Source organism: Centrocercus urophasianus, unplaced genomic scaffold, assembly GCF_019232065.1.
Source record: "Centrocercus urophasianus isolate 14NV4802_14NV808 unplaced genomic scaffold, USGS_Curo_1.0 seq_73, whole genome shotgun sequence".
Lineage (NCBI taxonomy): Eukaryota > Metazoa > Chordata > Aves > Galliformes > Phasianidae > Centrocercus > Centrocercus urophasianus.
Window position 1 is genome coordinate 9,609,794 of NW_024885344.1, and position 23,344 is coordinate 9,633,137.

The 23,344-nt window shown below is 42.9% G+C and overlaps 1 protein-coding gene across 4 annotated transcripts in view; it reads left to right on the plus strand.

Moving 5' to 3' along the window:
* Window positions 1-23,344, plus strand: part of DENND5B (DENN domain containing 5B) — a 110,942-nt gene that overhangs the window by 70,950 nt on the left and 16,648 nt on the right. For all 4 annotated transcript variants that reach the window (XM_042838087.1, XM_042838085.1, XM_042838088.1 and 1 more), the window contains 8 exons: window positions 1,184-1,720; window positions 3,066-3,297; window positions 5,247-5,397; window positions 14,957-15,050; window positions 18,068-18,199; window positions 19,076-19,228; window positions 19,677-19,755; window positions 20,972-21,053. In XM_042838087.1, the coding sequence (XP_042694021.1) occupies window positions 1,184-1,720; window positions 3,066-3,297; window positions 5,247-5,397; window positions 14,957-15,050; window positions 18,068-18,199; window positions 19,076-19,228; window positions 19,677-19,755; window positions 20,972-21,053 (1,460 nt within the window). The remainder of the gene's footprint in view (window positions 1-1,183; window positions 1,721-3,065; window positions 3,298-5,246; window positions 5,398-14,956; window positions 15,051-18,067; window positions 18,200-19,075; window positions 19,229-19,676; window positions 19,756-20,971; window positions 21,054-23,344) is intronic.

Genomic DNA, 23,344 nt, shown 5'->3' on the forward strand with positions numbered 1-23,344 from the left:
GCTGAGTCAGACTAACACAGACCTGTTCCTGCTGCCCCGCCAGTGCCTGCAGCTGGGGTGAAGCCCATCAGAGATCAGTTCCCTGGGAATCTGAGTCGCTTTAACATTTTACTCAGCATGGTGCACTCAGTGAATTTCGGATGTAAGCCACAGTTCAGAAGATCAGTTACAGATTTTCCTCCTGCTATTATTCCTAAGGGTGCTCTTGCAATGTAATTAATTTTTATGTAGGGTGCTTCCCTCCCCCCTGACTGCTTGAATCTGCTCTGCTAAATTCATGTCTCCACTTAGCTTTAATCTTATGGGCTGAGATCCATCTCCATGCACAGAAATGCTGTCTGAGAGCATTCTGTTTATATCTCAGGCTGAGCAGTTTCCAAGATTAAAAGCTAGAAGCAGAGGGATGGGGGGAGTGGGGAAATAGGGTTTGGTCCCACTTGAACAGGGTGTAGTCAGGCATGATCTTTATCATGATTTTTTCACTCAGAGGGTGGTGACACACTGGAACAGATTGCCCAAGGAGGCTGTGGATGCCCCGTCCCTGGAGGCATTCAAGGCCAGGCTGGATGTGGCTCTGGGCAGCCTGGTCTGGTCGTTGGTGACCCTGCACACAGCAGGGGGATTGAAACTGGATGATCTTTGAGATTCTTTTCAACCCAGGCCATTCTACGATGCTATGATTCTGTGATCCCAAAGGATTTAAGGATTTGCATGGGACCCTCTTGTGTATCGTCACTCCATCATCATCTTTCTCAGTTAAATCCTTGCTGCTCAGTAACTGCAGAGGTTCCTACAGAAGCTCTGGATAAAATGAACGCAGCCTTGGGATGCCATGATTCACACAGCTTGTGGTTATACAAGCTGGGAAGTGGTGCTGTGCATCCCAACTGCTGCTACACCCCTCGCTGCGCTGGGAGGGGATGTGGAGGTTTTGCAATAGGAAGCTTAGGATCTGTGAATCCTGGGAGAATGAACCAAGGAGGCTTTACTCAAATATTAAATCACTCTCGTCCACTTGGTCCTCAACCTTACTGAAGTCACTCTTAGTGATTTCAGACACACTAGGTCTCTCGCAAATATGTGCTGTTATCCTTTTGTCTGGACATATCTGGGGAAACAGGGCTACTTAGAGAACCAAATTCAGTGCTGAATATCTGTTTTGAAACCCTTCTTCATATTTCAGGCAAACTTGTGCTTCGTGGACATCGATAACCATTTCATCGAGCTGCCAGAGGAATTCCCCCAGTTTCCTAACAAGCTGGAGTTTATCCAGGAAATCTCTGAGGTCCTCCTTCAGTTTGGGATCCCTCCAGAGGGCAACCTGCACTGCAGTGACAGTGCCACCAAACTCAAGAACCTGGTCCTTAGTGACTTGGTGAACGACAAAAAGAATGGGAACATCCCTGGCAATGCCCTCAACATGTACGAGCTGCTGAAAGGCAACGAAACCATCGCCCGCCTGCAAGCTCTCGCCAAGAGGACAGGCGTGACGATGGAGAAGATGACCATCACAGCTCCCCTCGCAGAAAAAGAGAAGGATGTAAAGTTGCAGTGTGAGGAAGTGGAGCTCAGGGACTACAAATTGAACGTGCAGCTCCGTGAGGTGTTTGCCAACCGCTTCACACAGCTATTTGCAGACTACGAGGCATTCGTCATCCAGGCTGCCCCCGATCTGGAGTCGTGGCTGACCAACAGGGAACAAATGCAGAACTTCGACAAAGTAAAAATTGCTCTGTGTTTATTTTGACACCTGAAAGTGCTTTTGGGAGGTGTGGGACAATAGCCGTATTATGTATATGTAGCCTAGATACTCTTTAATCCTCCCTTCTTTGTCTGCCTCTTTGAGAGATTCATTTGCTTTGATTACACAGTACCAGGCTGTCTGCCAAAGTAAATTGGTGTGGGTCCACTGAGCCACTCAGAGCTGTCCTGGTGGGTTGCAGCCCTGCTGCTGCCTGGCTGATGGGGCTGTCCTGTGGGTTTTCTGAACAGCAGCAATGGAAAAGCGACTTTTTTTTCCTTTTCCTTTGTTGATTGGAGAGGTACACACACAAGACAAATAGAGAATCCACTTTTCTATGTTTCTTGTTTCCTAAACAATAGGGCTTTTGGTTAACATGTAGTCCAGTTCTGCAGAAGGTTATCGTGTTATTATGTCAGTAGAGTACTGTTGTGGCTCCACTATAGTGTGTACATAAGAGTGAAAAAATAGGTGAGTTCAGAAATGGGGAAATAAGTAGACTGTGGGTTAGCAAGAGGAATGAGAATTTTTTGCGAGCTTGCACAATTATTTCTGAATGATTTTTCAAAGTAAATAATGCTTTTAGCTATCAGCTTTCATAGATACAAGTCCTACTCTGAGGAGAATGTCAGAGGGATAAATGGTGAGGAATAGACTAAATATTGATTTCAGTCAACTTTTGACCATTTAAAAAAGAAAAAGAAAAGCTGCCGTATCTTTTCTTGGTGTTGTTTGTACTTAGGTGTTGAGCAGGGTGGCATTCAGAAGCAGGAGTTTGTTTATACAGGCTCTGCTAGTACCTATACAATAAAGTGGGTTTTTAAGGTGAGAGTTTTCAAAACTCAGAGATTTAGGCAGATGCTCAATTTTAACTGGAATTTCAAGAATAATTCTCCCATTTAATTTCACAAAAGAACATGAGCTGAACTGCACTGAGCACCTCTACATACACATGGCACCTCTGTGAGCAAGCAGGTATGTGCAGACCAGAGGCACACACAAGTTGCCTATGGCTCATACCTGTAGGCAGTAGCCATCAGACTTCTTTGAAAAAGCTGGCAGCACAGGTATTCCTTCAGCAGCTCCATATTCCAATCGCTTGAGCTGTCCCAAAACTCCTTCTTCCTCACAGTAGTGACCAAAGGGGTGATGCATGAGACAAACACTTCTGTAGCTGGATTCCATCCTCTCTGAGGGGTGTTTCTGTGGTGGGGAAGCCTTGCTCAAGCCTCCCTGATGGCTGCTGCACCAGTTCACTGTAGGATAGCTCATCATGTCAAAGCATGGCATAAGCGTGGCACTGATGCTCTGCTCTGTATTTCAGGCTTCCTTCCTCTCGGACCAACCTGAGCCTTACCTCCCATTCCTATCGCACTTCATTGAGACACAGATGTTTGCAACCTTCATAGACAACAAGATAATCTCCCAGTGGGAAGAAAAGGACCCTTTTCTGCGAGTTTTTGACTCTCGAATTGAGAAAATAAGGCTATATAATGTACGGGCCCCTGCACTGCGGACATCCAATTATCAGAAGTGCAGCACTCTGAAGGAAGCAGGTATGTTCAGATGGTGAATAAAACATTCAAAAGTACAGTGTCAGCCACAAGCACATACAGGTCCTCAGTCATCTGAGTGCTGGAGCTCAAACTACCTGAGCAGCACTCCTCAATGTCATTATTTCCTTAGGCAAAATCTTCAGTGGGCTTTTACACACTGAAGACGGCAGAAGCCCCCATCTTTCCTTCAAGCCCCCTTGTGCATCTAATAATCCCAGCCAAGCCCCAGGAGGAAGCTTACTTCATCCCCTTCCAGCAGCTCACGTCTGTCCATGGCAGGGCTTCCCTTTACTCCACAAGTGGGACCAGCGCCAGCCACACCAAGCCTTGGCACTTGAGATGTTCACCTCATCTCCCCCTTTCCATAAAAAGAACAATTTTTGGCTTAGGCCGTTTGACTAGAGCAGCAGGAGGTGTTGGGGACATAATTGTACATGGCACATTTGGTGGCTCCTGCAGTAGGGGTGCTGCTATACTCGCAGGACACATTTTTCAAATTATACTCCAGTTTCGTACTGTGTGAGTATTTAATTTCCAAGTAATGCAGAAAAATTTTACTCTACAGTTCATTGGGGCACAAATTAATGAACTGAGGCAAGCGCATTTCTTTTGGGTTTTTTTGTTCATTTTCTGATTTATTAAGAACATCTTGCCCGTTACAAATGTGACAGAAATACATCCTATCTCTGATTAACCCTTTCTCTTTAAAAACAATTCTAATTTGCAGGTTGCCTGTCTATTCGGCGTCTAGTTTTGGTAGATATTGTGGCACCGGAGCCTCATTTTCTGTCTCTTGAAATGCAGCAAGCTGATAGTAATGCCAGCTTTATTTCATATTTACCACTCAGGCACACATGAGCCCAGCATCAGCACTCGTTTGTTTAACCCACTGTTTTTGAAACCCCCCAAACCCTCTATCCCTCACTACCCAGTCCTTATCTCCAAAATAAAACCATGCAGAGAGACTTTTCTTAGGAGGAGAAAAGCTCCTGAGTTTCTGATGATAATGTGTGTAAATCTTATGACAGTTTCTTCTCAGTCACAGTTGTATAAAATAGGAAATGAATTCTTTGTTGTTCTAGACAAATGGAAAATGGATTTAGCTTCCCCATCCTGCATTTATATTCACAGTCATGACATGCTGAAAGAATGGCTCTGCCCATTAATGGATGGGCTGAGAGAGCTGAATACTGAAGTTGTTAATTCACTGCTCTTATCTCCCCCACTCACCCCCTCTCCCCACTCTGTTAGAAGCTCATCTGACACAATGTTGAGAGGCTGATGGGCTGGATTTGCATTCTGCCAGAGAGCTGAGGTGAAACCCTTAGGCCACATCATGACCAAACTCTGCTGGCCTCAGAGGGGTTTCCATGGAGCCCTCTCTGCCCTTGTCAAAGCCTCTGGCCTGTCCAAATGTTTGCTCACCTCCCTTGCCCTTCTCACCCCTCAGGCCTTGCTAGCTGTCCTGCTTTCTGAAGGCTTGTCATCAGTGCTGGCACCTCCTCTCTCAGGAGAAGGGTAGTTTCTGTGCCAGACATTTGTTGAATTCCAGTATTACCCCAGCATGTCTGTCCGAGGAAGCATTCCTCTGGCCAAGTGAAGTGCCCAGCCCTCACAGGGAGCTGCTCCTGTCCCATCGGGTCCCAGCTGTCCACACAAAGAGGCAGTGTGGCCAAACACCAAGCTACAGGGAAGCTTGCACTGCCCTTGTCAGCAAGTAATACATCCCATTCCCCAGCTCTACCAGCTAACTTGTTTGTCTCAGCACCACTGGTATGCAGTATGAAAACTAAAACCCAAATAACACAGTAACACTTTTGTAAGCGACAGATTTCAAGGACTAAAACGAGTGTTTAACTTCTTAGAGACTTAACTCGAGATAAGAGCATGACTAGTTCTGTTGTAGTAGCTGGATAACATGATTGTTGACATATGGGTGTAACTTGCAGCCCAGTCCATTGAGCAGCGGCTGATGAAGATCGATCACACGGCCATCCACCCGCATTTACTTGATATGAAGATTGGCCAAGGGAAATATGAACAAGGATTTTTCCCAAAGTTGCAATCAGATGTCTTAGCAACGGGACCTACCAATAACAAGTAAGCACACTTCTTATTTTCTGAATTTGAAAGCGGGTTTCTGTTCTGAAAGATCCACACCAATAGACAGCAGTCCAAATTCTGGTTGGTCTCTCAGTACTATTTTCTGTTTTAGTAGTAAACACCATGTCTTCTCATACATATTCTTAGTTCTATCGTTGTCGTAATAAATCTGTAATTAGTTTTCTGTTTTGCACTGAATAGGATAATTTGGAAACCCAATAAATAATTCAGTTTCTGAAAGAAATTTTGACATGCAGAATGAAAGTAGTGTCCACTCTGTTCCTTTCTTTTCCTTTATCTGTTATTATATGCCCCAAAGATTTTTACAGCTCTTTCAGTTTCCAGACTGGAATAACCTGGAAAAAATAACTCCGTGAGGATGGAGAGTTTGAGGTTCTGCATCTGGGTTACTCTTCTGAATCCAGTGAGGTTCTGTACTGTGCTTTGATCAGAAGGTAGGGGATACCTATAGCTGTAGAATCAATCATATCATTATGTAGTTAATTTGACTAATGTAAAGTGAGAACCTGTAGCAACTAATGAACATGACTTTAATATAGATATAATGGAGAGTAAGTGCTTTATGTTACTTTCTTTTCCTTCCTCCAAAACCCAGGAGGGAGATTATTTCCCCTCATACTTCAAAACTTGAATATTTGTGCATCAGTGATTACTACTTACAAAATGACAAGCTCAGGCCCTAACTTCCAGTTTTGTTGATACATCAAGATGGAGCACAGATAAATCCAAGAGCTCCTAAAATTATGATTGTTCAAATTTTGAAAGCTGTCTCATTCCAGAAAATAGCATGCATATGCTGCTCTAAGCTCCTCTGTGAGGTGCCCACTTTGTTCTATTTATGTACCTTTTGTGCCCCCCAGTGCTAGCTAATCCTATTTTAATAGCCTGTTATGCAAAAGACTTGCAAATGATAAATTAAGATATCCATGAGCACTGAATGTTTAAAGAATTGCAATTAGTTTTCGAGTTAACACCCACAAAAATTAAAGGATTCTTTGTTTGTAACCTAATTGCAAAGCAAGAAAGAAGTTTACAGGTAACGTTCTTTAGAGAAATCAAAGATATCTTCAGCTTCTGGGAGATGCTGTGTTTAGCAGTCTGTCTTTTACCCGTATGCTAAGTTTCAGTTTTAGAGTATCAGCGATAGCATGAGCATTCCCAGCCTTCTCAAAGTCATTTATATGTTCAGGCCCTGTCACAGTATCTCAGTGAATTTCTCATTGAATAATCATTAAACTAAAAACAGCTTTCTCGCACTTTCTGAGATGCTTCTGTTAGATTTGTGCCTACTCTAAAATGGGAGTTTAACTCCTTGAGTGGTAATTTTGATGTAGGTAGCAGGTTCTGCTCTTCAAATTACAGCGTGTTTCAGAATTTGTAAATACCAAAATCCCATTACTTACTGCAAAGTGATGTCAAAGTGACAAATGCTTGGAGTTCCTCCAGTCATATATTGCCAAAAAGCTTTGTAATTGGAAGATCTCAAGACCATCTGTTTATATCTTTCAGCTTCCTGGCATTTTATGTGAGCAGCTGAGAGGACTCTCTCATTTAAGACATGTAATTCTGCTGAATTTACACCCATGGATAAAATAGATGGCCTTTTCCTGCTCTCTGCAAATACAGCGTCATTCTTTTGACCACAAAATCAATTGAACTGTAGCCTTCCATTAATTTGAATATCCCAGCGTGTGCTTCTTGGGGACATGTCATATTTGCACACAGGACTCAGCCTTTGAGTATGGGCTTGGGGGAAGAGAACATTCCAGCTATATCCCCATGCACTTCAGTTATACTTAACGTGTGTGCTCATGATGTTACCTAGCTCTTCCCTTCCTGCTTCCAGGCAGAGCACTGAAGGTACCTCTGTAACAGAGGTGCTGTTATATGTGTAATGTATTACATGTAAGTCAGGAATATAATGCACAGACATTTTTAGTGCCTTTAGTCCTAGGCCCTGTATGTGATCCCAGACAACCCGTTGCTCGGACAGGCAGAAACTTTGTTTGGAAGAGGAGGTGTTTGGCTCTTGCTTGGAGGTTATGGAAAGCAGGGCTTGGGGACAGAGAGAGGGCTGGCAGTCATGTTGGATCGCTTCCACCTAAATGCAGCTGGGAACAAATATTGGTCACATTACCATGTAGAAGAGTTAAAACACTGAGGTCTGTCATAAAATGAAGTCTAATAGCGTTTCATCTGTCAGCCCATGGCCATGCTCAGCAGTGTGATTTGCCCCACTTCTGTCATTGCCTCCTCTTCTGCCATGATGTCCTTTAGAAGACTGGATGGGGGGCGGACCTGTGCTCCTGTAGCCCTAACTAGCTTGCTAATCTGCTTGCTCACTTGCAGGTTGGCAGGGCAGCTCCTGTTGCATGAGCTGCCATTCTGGCCAGCTCATTCAGACGGCAGGTGCCTGCCGTGTCATAAGGGATGCTGGGTACCTCTTTCCCTGGCTGGTTAGGAAACATGTTGCTCAGCTGAGTGGAAATCTCATTGACACTAACTCCAAATTCATTCTTACTGAAAAGAAATGAAAAATCAGCAAAAAAAGGCCCAGCAACCCTCCATATAATTGAAGAACAAGCTCCCAGAAATACAGTTTCTAACCATCTTTTTTTTATCAGAACTGATGGAACATGGAAAGACTTTAACTGCAGAATATGTAGATCTTAACTTTCATGAAAGGTGGGAACTATTGTATCCAAATATTTGTTTAAATAAATATATTTTTCTAGACTTTTCTTCCTGACCATATTCCAAATGGTGTGAAAACACCCTGCAAGACATTTTGAGTGTCTTTGCATACCAACACTGAAGCCTAACAATTGGTCTCACACCAACTATAACCCCCCATAATATAACTCTGAAATAAGCTATGAAAGCACTCCATGGTGCAGAAAGATGTTATGCTTTATTGTCTCAGCTGTACTTAATAGTGGGTGGTGCTGAATATTTTCAGAAGTTCTTTCCTCAGAAATCTTTAGGTATTTACTGGTAAAGGATACCACACATCATCCCAGCCAACAGCAATTAAGGAAAAGAGCAAACAATGAAAAAACCAGAAAACAGAACTCAGTTGGTTTTCACATCGGGTATCAATGTCCAGCTTAGGGGGACTCATTGTGCATCCATTGCCTTTGATACATCCCCCACTACATGGGAAAACTTTCTAAATCTACAGGCAGCATCTGCAGCTTCCTTTGGGTTCAGCAACATCCCGTCCACGATGCTGTGGCCTCTTAAAGCAGCAACTTTTGCCAAAGTCTTCCTAGAAAGCATCCTGGAAGGAAACAGGCTGCAATCATTTGGGCAATTTGTCTGCTAGCCTAGAAAAGAGCAGCATTTCCAGTGCTATCTTTCTCTTTTTTGAACACCAGCACCACAATATTGTGGTTTCTGTTTTTCCCTATTCCTTCCCTGCATGTGTTTTCTGCCAGGCTTTTAAAATTGGAGCTGGTACTCCACTGGCTGATACATTTGCAACGATTCAGGAGAGGAATTTGAATGACAAAAAGGCAAGCGGAGTAAACACTTCATGGTTTTTGATTAGCTAATTGTTAAATTATGGTGTATATGCTTACAGTGCAGAATTAGAACAATGAAGCAAGCTGTGTTTTCAATCTAATTGATTACATTGTAACTTAATTTGTACTAAGAAGCTTGATAAATGAGATTAAATATTGCAGAGGAAAACACTGATTGCATGTCAAACATGGGAGTATATTAGCATTCTGGCAATTTGTAGCAAATGCCCACAGAGAGCAACTGAAATGATTTTTTTTCTCTGTAAAGAACTTCCCCCTGACATCCAACCTAAATCTTCCCTCCCTCAACTTAAAACCATTTCCCCTTGTCCTGCAGTTATCTACCCTTTCAAAGAGTTGATTCCCCTCCTGTTTGTAGGCTCCCTTTAAGTACCGAAAGGCTGCAATGAGGTCACCCTGCAGCCTTCTATTCTCCAGGCTGAACAAGCCCAGCTCCCTCAGCCTGCCTTCATAGGGGAGGTGCTCCAGTCCTCTGATCATTTTGTGGCTCTCCTCTGGACTCTCTATGACAGCTCCCTGTCTTCCTGTATTGGGGGCCCCAGACCTGGACACAGTACTCCACATGAGCCCCACAAGGGCAGAGTAGAGAGATCACCTCCCTGTCCCTGCTGGCCACCCCTCTTCTGATAGGTCCATTACTGAGATTCAGGTGATAGTGTGACTCAGATGAGTGCAGCCCTGCAGCATCACCATTCAACTTTGCTAAATATCTATATGATGGTAGAATTCATTCAGGCTTTAACTAAGTTATTTTTTGTATGACAAATAATCTGTGTGTCTTGCAGTGAGTGTTCTGTATTGTACATGCTTTTTCTTTCTCCATACATGTTGGCTGTTGTTTTAAGGCTGGGAGTCATTAATGAAGCTTTTATTTTTCTTAAATCAAGCCAGACAATTGCACTTTCAAATGGCAGGGAGTAGCATCTCTGCAGTGCATCTCAATGAGTAAGACATGAGTCAGCACCGAGCCATCCACACACAGCACTGATGTTATTTAAAGCTGGCGAGCAGTAGAAGCTCAACTTTTAAGTTTGAATATCTGTAACAAGTGGCTACTATACATTAAGTAACCTAATGGAGCAAACCACCGACAGGTGCAATGGAGTTGCTAACTGCTTGTGTTCATTTTTGAGAACAAAATGTGAACGGCTTTAAGAACCTGTGCTTAAAAACAGTTTCTGAAATAGGAATTACGTGCTGTGGAAACTTAGAACTGAACGGGTGCTCTTTCTGCATGCTGATTCTTGGCTCAACCTGTGTGAGGCAGTAAAAGAACAATTAATTTCTTTCAGTTAATGTACCATTTTATGATAACTATGCAGACTTAAAGTTTACAGGGAAATATGTGTGCCAAACCCTGTACCTCTCGTCTCTTTACTGTGCCTTTTCCCTGGGCAGTGCTGCTGTCTCAAGTTTGCAGCCAGCATCCATTCTGGGCAGTGGCTGATCAGGTCTGAGGGTGACCCTAGCTAACTGTTCCCAGCTGACTGTTGCTTGCAGAGGATGGTGGTGTGGGTGCCACCCTTCACTATCACTTCTCACATAATGTGCATAGAAAGCCTTTAGAATGAGGGGGGTAAGGGATAGCAGGATATGGAGAGATGAACGCATGGCTGCAGCTCAGCATGTCCAGGCTGCTGTTTTGCTAGACTGGTTTCTGACAGTTACACTTTGATGCTGACTATATTTCCATTTATTACAGAAATCAAGCATCAAAGGTTAAGTGGTGTGTTTTACAAGTGCCATCTTTACAGATCCTCCACCCCTTGCAAACCTGCTCCTAAGCTTGTTGGGTCTAATTTGGCATCAAATAATACTGATTTCACTGTTGACCTTACAGCCTTCATATTGAAGGCACTTCATGTTGAAGAGCCTTTTGTTTTATTTCTCTGTATTAAACAGCATGCAATCTGCCCACGTCCCCCTTCTGAAACAGCACTCCTTTTCACAGTCCCTGACGGTGAAGCGTGTTTATCTTTGGATACAGGCATCAGGAGATAAGGACAGACTGCCAGAAAGAGCTTTCTCTGTCCCTGCTCCGTGTAGGCAGAATGCACCACAGCACCTGAGCTGGTGCTTGGAGCAACACCTCTGCTGCGGGGAATAACTGAAATACCTCAAATGGGATTTCAGCAGCCCTAGAGGAGGTGGTTTCAGAGGGACCTCGACAGGCTGGAAAGCTGGGCTCGGGTGAACCTAATGAGGTTCAACACGGCAAAGTGCAAGGTTTTGCATTTGGGCCGGAAGAACCCCAGGCACCCGTACAGGCTGGGAGGAGTGGTCCTTGAGAGCAGCTCGGCAGAGAAGGACCTGGGGGTCCTGATGGACGAGAGACTGAACATGAGCCAGCAGTGCGCTCTGGCAGCTCGGAAGGCAAATGGGATCCTGGGCTCCATCAGGAGAGGGGTGGTCAGCAGGGACAGGGAGGTGATCGTCCCTCTCTACTCGGCTCTTGTGAGGCCCCATCTGGAGCACTGTGTCCAGGTGTGGAGCCCTCAGTACAAGAAAGACATTGAGATTTTGGAAAGGGTCCAGAGGAGGGCGACTAAGATGATCAGGGGGCTGGAGCACCTCCCCTATGAGGACAGGCTGAGGGAGTTGGGCTTGTTCAGCCTGGAGAAGAGAAGGCTGCGGGGTGACCTCATTGCAGCCTTTCAGTACCTGAAGGGAACCTACACCCACGAGGGGAGTAAACTCTTCAAAAGGGCTGACAACAGCAGGACTAGGGGAAATGGATCCAAGTTGAAGGAGGGAAGATTTAGGTCGGATGTTAGGGGGAAGTTCTATACAAGGAGAGTGGTTAGGCCCTGGAACGGGCTGCCCAGGGAGGTTGTGGATGCCCCGTCCTTGGACGTGTTCAAGGCCAGGTTGGACGGGGTCCTGGGCAACCTGATCTGAATGTGTGTGTTTGGTAGCCCTGCTAGGTAGGGGGGTTGGAACTACATGATCCTTGAGGTCCCTTCCAACCTGGGTGATTCTGTGATTCTGTGGTGATGGCTTCCTTTCAGAAATACTTGTAGTGGCTGAAGGGTGAGGAGGGGTAATTTAACATGTGATCTGTGCTGATGAGGGGCAGAGCGAGTGGTTCTTTTGATATTTAAGCATTATTTCCAGAAAATTCTGTGTGGCCCAGTAAAGAAAAGGCTTTAAAAGATTTAGCTGCTTAATGCTGCTTATCTGCTGTTAGATCTTCACCAAATCTCCCGGAGAGATTCAGAGCAGCATCTGAGTGCACAGACCTTACTCAGTACCCAGTAGCTTCCCTTCCCTCACCTGGTGCTTGGGGACACGGGGACATGCAGCTCGCCATACGTGTCATTGCCCCACCTAATGAGTAGCCATCTCTTCTTCATAAAGGGCTAATGATCTTTCCGCTTGAATGCTGAAAATGTTCAAACAGTTCTGACTAATAATCTGGAGAATGCTCTGTGCACTCTCCCAGCCGGCAGGAATTAACTGAAAATGCTTTAATGATGGTCTATTACTTGTAATTATTCTGTAGGTTTTGTTCTGCTTTCACCTTCAGTGAGACGTGTTCCCTCAAAGGACGCTCATAGCAGTTCTTAAATCTTTCAGTAATGGCAGGAAAGCTGTTGGAAGGGGATCAAATCAGAGTGCAGAATATGAATCAGAGCAGAAAAATGTGATAATAGATAGTACATGATTTATAACATAAATTTCAATTATTGACATTCTGTTATCTGAAATGTAAGCATGATATTAACTAACATTAAGTGGAAGGAGTCTAGAGCCAGGTAAACAAAGTCAATTCTGCATCTGCTATCCTGTTTCTAGGTGTTGAGTTTTTGTTATATTTCAACTTGCTGAGATGAACAGAAAGCAGTTTTCTTCCACTCTCAGTCATCCAATAAGGTGTTTGGTGTTGCTTTTGCACAAAAAAAAAAAAGTGATGATTAATTAAAGTCATAGGCTGCATATTTTAAGATTTCTGAGGAGGTGAAAAGACACTTATGTCAGTAATGCATTCCTCTGAGAAGGTATAAATGTCTCCTGTTCAAACACCTATTTAGTTACCAGAGACTTGAGGCTACAGAGTTCTAAAAATAAATTCCTTGTCATATGAGTTGGTGAAGTGCTGAACCATAATTGCGTGCAGACCCAGATGTTTATTTCTTACTCTGTACTTGTTTTCTTGATGGTATTTGGAAGGTGGGAAGACACTTTATTTCCGACCATAAAAATGTCAGTTCCTATGTATTTTATGTTTTAAGCTTTTTTGACCCAATCAGCCAAAATGTGGTCTTTGATTGCTTCAGTAGAGCAATCGGTGGGGATAGTTAGGTACATGCCTTGTTGTTTGGAAGCAGCAGGGCTCAGATGACCAGGGGTCAAGCCTGGACTTCCCATGGGCCAGGTTGCTCTGCTGTGCCTCCAGAGCCTTGTCAGCCATGTTACAACCCAAGACCAGCTCCAGGCAAGGGCTTCCTCCTCCAGGTTTACACCCACATATCTGTTGCCAGACAGAAGCCTTGCCTGGGTAGCTCAGGTCTCACATCCTACTGCATATACTCATATTTGGGATGCACATGGAAATGGGTGGATTTGGGGTCTAGTGGCTCCTGTTCCTGCAGATATCCACCTGTGTGGAGAGGCTCCATGAGTACGTGCTGCTTTTCTCTCTGGAACTTCCAAATGCAGGGCAGAGGCAGAGGGTCTTTGTGAGCAGACTGAAGGGCTTAAAGGCTGTTACTATTTTCACTATATTTGAAAATATATTTTATTTTAATAAATGCAACCACAGTCATTATTCTGAAGGTGTAGCATGTGTGTGCTTATTTTTAATGCTTGATAGGTTATATCATGTTATTTTGGTTTTCATCTATAAATAATGTATTAACTTATTTATTTTCTGCACTAGTCTAACATTTTTGTTTCAAGGATTTGACAGAATGCTATGATATTTTTAGAAACCCAGCAATCGCTTGAGATTGTAAATTCATTGGCACAGTGTTATCTTGGTTTTTGTTACATTGTCTGGCATAAGGAAGCTTGGACATTTGGGAATTCTAAGGCTGCTCAGTTTATAACCTGGTTACCAACTACCTGCTTTAAACAACAGCTTAAGATGAGAATAAAAAAATTGAATTGGACATAAACTAAGACATAGCAAAAACAGAATTTTTGTGCACTATTTAAAAATCTCATTTAAAAAAAAAAAAAAAAAAAAATCCAGGCACGGTAAAGGCAGCAACATGATTAACCCCAGGAATGTCAGTTCTCTTTAAATCCTTTAGACATAGGTGCTCCCAGTATCCTAGTGGAATCACAGAGTCATAGAATCACTAAGGTTGGAAAAGACCTCTAAGCTCAGCTAGTCCAACCATCAGCCCATCCCCACCATGCCCACTGACCACGTCCACACTGTTACTGAACCCCTCTAGGAAAGGTGATTCCATCACCTCCCTGGGCAGCCTGTGCCACGGCAGCACCACTCTTTCTGACAAGTTTTTCCTAATACTCAACCTGAACCTTCCTTGGAGGCTATTCCCTCTCATCTTTACAATCATGGTGACAAGGTTCTCTGGATTATTTCCTGCTGAGGAAGTACCACAGAAACCTCACAAGAGAAGAAACAATTCAGAAGCTGTTACTCAAAACATTTGTATTTTGTTTGCTCATACAGACACAGTTTCTGTCAAATCTTAGCAAATACAACAAATAAGGGCATTGCAGGGGACTAAACCGATTTCCCTAGTGATGGCACCAGTGCTGCAAGGGGAATCTGTGGTAGGGAATGCTCCACTTGCAGTCAACTGTCAGCACGCTAGCAGGCAGGTCTCCAGCAGGTCACTGGGTTGAGTGGTGGCCCATCATCCACCCTGTGGTTTCCCACAGGAACTGGAGAGCCCAGCTTGCACCAACATCCATCGCAGCATCCAAGTTTGCACCGTCTCTTCTTCCCCTGTGGGAGAAGTGGCCCTCCCTTCCCACTCACTCCACTCATGTCTTTTCTCTCTCTGCCTTCCCAGCCGCTGGGCCAGTCGCAGTGCCACCACACAGCGGAGGAAAGACCGCCTCCGGCAGCACTCAGAACACATTGGGCTGGACAATGACTTGAGGGAGGTAGGTGGTGTCTGCGAGCGGCACGAGATGTTCACCCCAAGGTAACGTTTGGACCAAGGGACCCTTGCTGCTTCAGGCAATATTGTTGCTCCCTCAAGGTTTGTGTAGGTCTGTTGCCGTTTAAGTACTGCTCATCGCCAATGTTTGTATATGCTGTACAGCTTCAAAGCACACAGCACAGACGATAAGCTTCTGTTCTTTTGGAATAAAACAGTCCCTCTGTCATCAGGAAAATGGCCTATTTGCTGATATAGACCCCTGTTGTATAACTGCACATGGAGAGCAGAGCTCTGATGCCTCTCAGTGCAGCTGTGAGCTCTGCCCAGGGTAAAGGTCTCTGGAAAAGCCAAGTTCCTTAATAAATGTCAGTCAGTGAGGCAGGACTCTTTTTTTTTTTTTTTTTCTTTTTTCAAGGACTTTTTTCTGGGTTTTTTTTTAGCCTTTACGTAGGTTACTGACAGGAGCAAGCCTATTGGAAAGGTTAAGACTTCAGGGTCCTTTTTGGGCCTGAAGCTCGGGAACTCCCACACATCTTGTAAATGTCAGTTGCATGCATGCATTTCTGTCCCATCTTTTCAGTTTCTTGTCATTCATTAAGTATTTTCTGCCATATTTTTCCACTGATAATACCCATGTGCTTCTTTCATATGTCATTAGCAAAAATATAACATTCGTGCTGTTTTGCGGTAAGGCTTGCTGGATAATGCTGACCAGTGTTGGCATTTGCACTATAAAACTCCAATAATGACTGACTCCTGAATCACAGCTTCCTCTGGTGTTTCAAGGAAACACAGCAAAACGGCATTTGTGGATGTTTGTTGTCGTTTCTGCTAGGATGACTTTGCAAGTATATTTGAAACTTTGCCTTGTGAGTTTATCTCAGCAGAGCCTTTTCAGTACTTTGTCATGTATTTACTTTCTTCTTCTCGGCTGTGGATCATATGCATGCTTCTTTTGCTTTGTTTCTCTTTCTGGCTATTCTGCCATCGGGGCATCTGTCTCCTCTTAGCCCTCGGAGGAGCTTTTGCTTCGCCAGAACTCAATGGCCTTCTGGGAGTGGGACCAGGGGCCTCCCCCTCCTGCACGGCCTCCTAAAAAATCCTTCTCTGAATGCTGCCTGGTACGTTTTAGTTTTTGTTGTTGAAAGCTGCGTTTGAGGTTGTAGCGTGAGGAACCACTGTCTGTGCTGCATCCCAAACCTCTCCCTTTCTTGTAGAGTAGGATCACATCCCTGTAGTGCTTGGAAGTGTGGTTATAATCAGAAAAGTAGCTGGAAAACAGCTCCTGGCTTCCATGTTTGCCAACTCGCTGGCAAACATGACAGTTCTGAGACCAAAAGATGCGGATTTTGCTTTGCTTCCTTTTTCCCTGTGTTGCTCAGCTGGCAATTCAGCTTAGGATGTCAAAGCCAAAAAGCACTGTTTTGACTGCTAAGTCTTCACATCCCAACATGGAGGTGGTGTGTGTTGAACAGGCAGAGAGCATTCTGTTGGTCCTCTCATCCCATATTCATTCTTTTGTTGAACTCATGAAAGTTTATTTATTTCTTTTTTTAACAACAAGACATTCTATGAATAAAATGAGGTTATCTTTTTTTTTTGTACTCTTCAGACTATAACCGCACTTTGCATTTTATTTATCCCTTTGCTCTTAGAAAGAAACACTAGATTTTCTACTTACATATTCCCTGTCTTACTTTTTCACTGTTCTCACTGCTAATTTTTGCATTGAATTAGATGGAAGCCACTTGTGAGATTGCTTGCTGAACAACGTGCTTTCATCAGCTGTGATTTTTATTCCAATATGATTTTTCAACTGTTTCCAAGTCCTTACAGTATCAGTGGAACTGTAATTACTTAGCTGAGCACTTAGTAATTAGTTGATTACAGCTTCTGTGATAGAACCCTACTTTCTTGTCCAACCTGTAAGACTGATGTGAAGGGGGAAGAATGAATGGTTGTTGTCACCCACTATCTCCCCAGAAAGACAGCTTTAAGGTGATAAAGACATACGTTTGGAAATTCGCAGGCCTTGCACAAAAATTGAGCATTTCAACACCAGGCTTTGAGCACAATGTTTCAAGACTATTTTATTTGACAACATCGTGTTATTTTATTAACAGAAACTATTGATAGTGTTCAGATGACCTTTTGATGAACTTCTCACTTGCACACCTAAATGTGGCCAACTTGTTAGCTTTGCTACGCATGTGGTCCTCTCACTATGGTAGGGGGAGATGACACTTCTTGATAGGCTTGGGTTTTTTGTTCAACAAGCAAACAAACAAAACCCAACTCCAGAGAAACAAGGCAGTGGAGCAAAAAGGTTTAAAAGTCTTTAATTATAGCTTGGATCTTATTTTAAAGAGCATGACATTTTTTGTCCATACTTCTCTATTACAGCCCTCACAGTAAAAACAAGAATGATGTGAAATGTCAGTTTTACTTAAAATGAGCTTTAGTTGTAATTAAGAAGTTAATTGAGAATAAAATCAAGTCTAATTTTTCCCACATGAACTATCCAAATGCAAAGTAATGGGATAAATTTTTCTCCTTGACTAGGTTCCTTTCTGCTTCTTGTAATTTCTTTTCAAAGGTTTTCTTCCATTCATGTACAGTCTAGTCAACAAATTAACCAGATGGCTTTTAATTTATTTATTAGTGAAGATCAAATAACAATGGAAAAACATTTTGCTTGGTACTTTGGCTTTGTTGCTGGATGAAGGTATCACGCTTTTATACACTTGGTGTGCCTAACTTTGTGCTAGTGGCTAACAGCACAGTTCACCAGACAACGCTGGTTGTTTCAGTTCTGCACTGGAAAATATCTTGCTTTTCCTGTTGTCATAAAGGAGCATTCCACTTCTCCAGCCCAATACTTAAGCATCAGACAAATCGTGTTGTTGTTACTAGATTAACAGTAGCTCATTCCTTTTCACCAGCATCTGCTTGCCTAGGATTAGGATGAGGAGAATCTCTCCGACTTGTAATATCTAAAATTATTCTGTTTATTTTTAGAAATATATGCAGGAGGCGAGGAGTTTAGGAAAAAATTTGAGGCAGCCCAAACTCTCGGACCTCTCTCCGGCTGTGATTGCTCAGACCAACTCGAAATTTGTGGAAGGGTTGCTGAAGGAATGTCGCATGAAGGTACATCCTCCCCTCTCTCTCCGCTCTCTCATCCAGTTGCTCATGCTGAATGTAAATAGCATCTGCAGGTTGTATCCTGAAAGTCCTTCACAGCTGGAACAGTGTTGGTCTGTTGGTTTAACGGGCTGTTTACAAGGTGGATATTCCTTTGTGTTATATATTTTTCATCTGCTAAAAAAAAAGAAAAGAATGTGTTATCACTCTTCTGTTTATGCAGTCAGAGTTGATGGGAAGAGTAAAAAGGACAGGAAGGAGAATCAGGATGATGAGACATCCTAGGGAGGATTTCCTTTAATTGTTCATATTTAAAGGTAGCCTAAACATAATGAGGTTGAGAACCTATGTCAAAAGGGATATATTCAGTATGTGCAAATTGTGCATGTTATTTATGCAGAGCTAACGTTGTATACCAGCTTCTAATATTAAAGAAGCTTTCATATCCATTGAAATATAATTTCTTTGTGTCAGTCACAGTTGGTGATATAATGCATTACCTGAATTTTAAGCTTTGTTTCCTGTGACAAGAACAACAGCAGATACTAAATAAGACTGAAAATATATAGCTCTGTACTCTGTCTGATAGTGGCCAGTAATAAATCAGCAATGTAGGAATAGGACAACAGATAAAGGTGATAGAAACAGGGCAATATGGATTAATAATGCAAATGTGTTTTTTTAATTATTCTTTTTTAATTCACAGTCTCTGTAAAAGAGATTTGAGATTTCTCAAGCCAGGCCATTAGCAGTGGTCTCCATATTGTCTATTGATGTCTGTATTGAAGAATGTTTTAGTAAAGTGATTTATAAACTCTGTCCCTTGGAAATAACATTTTTATAAGCCTTTTAGATTTTTATTATTATTATTTTCTTTATTAGACTAAACGTATGCTGGTAGAGAAAATGGGCCACGAAGCAGTGGAGCTGGGACATGGAGAAGCCAATATTACAGGACTGGAGGAAAATACATTGATTGCTAGTCTCTGTGATCTGCTAGAAAGAATCTGGAGTCATGGTCTGCAGGTCAAGCAGGTTGGTAATTAGAAACTCAGGACTCTGTTTGTACAAGACTTTAGCAAATACTGAATGCACCTTGTACCTTCTAAGCTGCTGGTCATTTCAGCATAAAGATATCTTTGGGCTCAGTCTCGTTGGTTCATGTTTCCTGAGAGGTTTTATTTTGTCAAAACAGCTCTGGAAATTGCAGTGATATTGTCAAATAGATGTTTGGTTTCTTTTCTTTCGACCTTCAGAAGCTAAAGCCAAGAGAGAACAAACAAACAAGGTAGGCGATACGACTGCCAGCTCAGTCAGTGACCATCCCTTTCTCTTCCTGAGGCCTTATGGCCCAAAAGAAACGTACTGACTGTCACTGCTGAATTTGAAGCCCACTGAAATGCCATCCCATTATTATATTGCATTCATTGGTATCTTTTCTACTGGCCATTTTATTTACAGCCTCTTCATTTTCAATTTTCAGGGGAAATCTGCTTTGTGGTCCCATTTACTTCAGTACCAGGAGAGAGAAGAAAAGCAAGAACATAGTGCAGAGTCCCCAGGTGAGTACCCAGCAATTCACTCTCTGATGGATTCATCGCAGTGAGTGACTCAGGCCTGTGAGGAAGAGTGCAACCACACGAAGTCCATATGAGATTTTCAGTGTATTTGCTTGCTAATACCAAATTTACATTTTGAGGCCTTTCATAATCATCATGAAGCTGTCTTGATGTCTGGACAAAATAGATTGATGTTGTTGGAGGGAAATGAGGATACTTACTATTGCTGTCTGAAAATCATTCAATGCCTGTTCACTACCTCCACTCCCTATCATCCATCATTGAGTGAGATGTGAGAAGCGGTGCTTTTGTAGAAGATTATTACTGAAATAGCTGAAGCCATGGAGATACAGCTCAGACAGCTGACATTTTTCTTTCACTGAGAATAATCTGTCTCTGAAATCGCAGTGTGAATAACTCCATGTTCAATATATCTTTGGTGGATGGTACAGTTCAGAAGCTGTGTAATTAATCTCCATCCACTAATCTAAGCACCTGGTTTATGCTTCGTTTTGGCCTTTTACAATCACCAAATTACTTCAGTGTTGTGAGAGAAGATGGTTTTCTGATGACCTTGAGATCTCCCTGCCCCTTGTCTGCTGCAGCACATTGTAGTAAAGGTCTCTGAACTTCGTGGGTCATCTTCCAAGGACTGAAATCTTCATGTCCTGCAGAGGGGAACTTCTATGATCAGTCCTTAAAGACACACCGATGGATAAACTAGTCTCACTTACTAAGAGTTTTTAATAAGCTTCAGTGAGTAATGCACTAAGCAGTCTGACTGGCAGGCACAAATTCCTGAATGCAAAATGTTTCACCACAAAGTGGTTTGATTAGAGCAGTGGAGCACAGAAATGCATGGCATTCTTAACATCTAGTGTGCAACTGTAGCTTAATTTTATCACATCCTTCTCAGTTGTGAGTTTTCCATTAAAACACACTACTAAAAAAAGCCATCACTGTATATATTTCTGTTAATGTATTTCACATACAGTAAAAGGAAGCTTTTTGTATCCCCAACTTCAGTGCTGGAGTTAGGAAGGAATAGCTAGTAAGTGTCTTTGCTTCTACATACTTTTCTAGGATAGTGTTAATGATAGTGCACGGAGACATTGCAGTTGCCAGCAACTTAGGATTGCTTTCAGCTTCGTATAAAACAAGTGCATTGCAGGCCGTTCCAATAACTTTGTATTAACTTCACATATCTTCTCCACTGTAGTTGCTGTTGGAACAGAAAGACGGAAGTCTGATACAGGAATTACTCTGCCTACTTTGAGGGTTTCCCTGATACAAGATATGAGGTACACAATTCGATTTTTCTGATCATCTGATCATCATTTTAATTCTGTAGCATGACGTAGAGATCTTCACTAGCTTTGATTTTACAAAGGTTAAGTAGAACTAAACATTCTCTTCAGCCTGCATTCAAATGTAGAATTACCTTTTTGATACACAAAACTTTTGTGTGTGTTTTGAGTAAAAGACAACAAAAAATACACAAGTTCTCCTGGGCTTCTGGTTTTGTCTTCTCCAGGGGTATTTATAGCAGTAGAGCTACAGCTAATAACAGATATGTTAAATTCTTTAGTACTTTATTTCTTTTTGTTTGTTTTAAATTATTGACCAACCAAGTACAGTTGATAGATGATGCAAGGGACAGACAAATTCTCTTGCAGTTGCTGAGCAATGTTCCTTCTTTTCAAATAGCATCTTATGACAAATATTAATAAATACACAAAATTAGACTGTGCGCAAGCATAGCAGGTGAGCTTGGAATGTGAACTAAGGGCAGGTACTCTGTAGAAAACAGCCTGGCTATGGAGAGCTTATTGTGAAGCATTGTTTGAGATCCTGAAGGATGACAGAGTAAGAAGGATGGAGGCTGATGTGATAGCACCAGACAGTTGTTCTTGAGGGCATCTCCATGATCGAGCCAGGTCATGCCACTGTTCTGACACTTCGCTTGCCACAACTGAGAGCTTCAGTGGGCTAGAAGTGCCATAGAAAAGAGACCAGGAGTAGTGTTATAATGCTCATCTGTAAAGAGCTGCTAGCAATTTAAAGCACGAGGAAACATGAGCGTTGTTTCTTGTAATGCCTCATCCTTCTTCCATGTAAAAAGAAGGCACTTCCAGCAGCACTCACTGTGTGTGTGTGTTTTGTCTTCCACGTACTTGCTGAGCTCACTGAAGAAAGTCCAGCACAAACCTGAGCTCTGCTCCTTGAGTCCCAGCACTGTGTTTTGAGTATCTTGAGCATTTGAGTTTGTACACAAACATATCTGGTCATACAGAATGCTAGATAGGTGGTGAGTTGAATTTGTCACGCAGAATCTCATGGCATGATTTCTCCTGCTTGGAAAGAAATTTCTTTGCACAGATAGGTTTATGCTGAAGTTAGAAGGCTGGGTAATTGTTAAATTTCTGGAGCTGCAGTGCTAACTGAACGGATGGCTAGAGGATTTGCGTTGCCTTAAGCACAGCTTGTTTTTGATGGCTCATGCAAGGTCGTGTAAACAACTTAAATAGCAGGGCTGAATCATAGTCACACTTCTGAATGTGTGATGATGAGGCTGTGCTACAGGTAATGCCATGTGTGTCCTCTGCCTCCCTCGTAAAACCATCCATCTCAGATGTGGTGCAGAAAATGCTCAAGACATTTATTTTGCCTCTTGCACGACCCCAGACTTTTGGCCCAGCGAGGCTCTGTTTATATCAGCCAGGTTGTTCCCTGTGAGCAGTGCTGTGGTGCCATGCCTCCCCTCCTTGAGGAGTATCCAGCCAAGGGTGCACTGCACACACACAGATGCTGTGTGACCTGCTGCAGCCACAACAGCCTGCACTGTCAAAGACCTTTGTGGCACCAGCTAATACAGCTCATTTCTGACTGCAGGAGGATCAGGAGCATCGTGCCATCCTCAGTGGCATGGTGATGCTGAGCAGCTGTAACCTCTTCTGGCAGCACAGCTATTTGCAGAGAGTTTGTCTCACTGTACCCCAGGCTTACATTTGGCAGGGAAAAGAGATTTTTCTGTGTTGCTAATGGGATTAAAAAGCAAGTTTCAACCTGGGGAGTTGCACTGAAATTGCTTTTCAGTTCTCTGACAAGAAGAATTTGTGCAGTGGTGAGCATACAGGGCTTACACTGAGGTCACTGATAAAAATAGAGCTGTTCTGACTCTCACCAGTGAGAATGAAATAAATCTGAGCTCCTGAATGTTCTGTTCTGATACACTCTGCTTCTGCTGACACCAAGACTGATCACTGAATCTTTTTAAGGTTTCTGCCAACCTGCATTTTTTTCCCAAATGCACAGTTTATGCCAGTCTGGTCTCAACCAGAAACAAGTAATGAAGAAGCATAGAGCATGCATGGAATACGGTTAAGTCCATCTGTATTTGAATCTACTCAAAGTAAAATAAATCAGCATTTCATATTAGATGTAATTTAAGCCAAGAAGAAGGGGGGAGAGATGGTCTGTGCTTTGATCTTCCCATCTCAGAAGACAAGAAATGTCTGAAGAGAGCATCTCAGTGCTGTGTAGCTGAGTGGAGTGCATGTCCTGTCTCTGATGTGCCCAGCTGTGTGGGCTG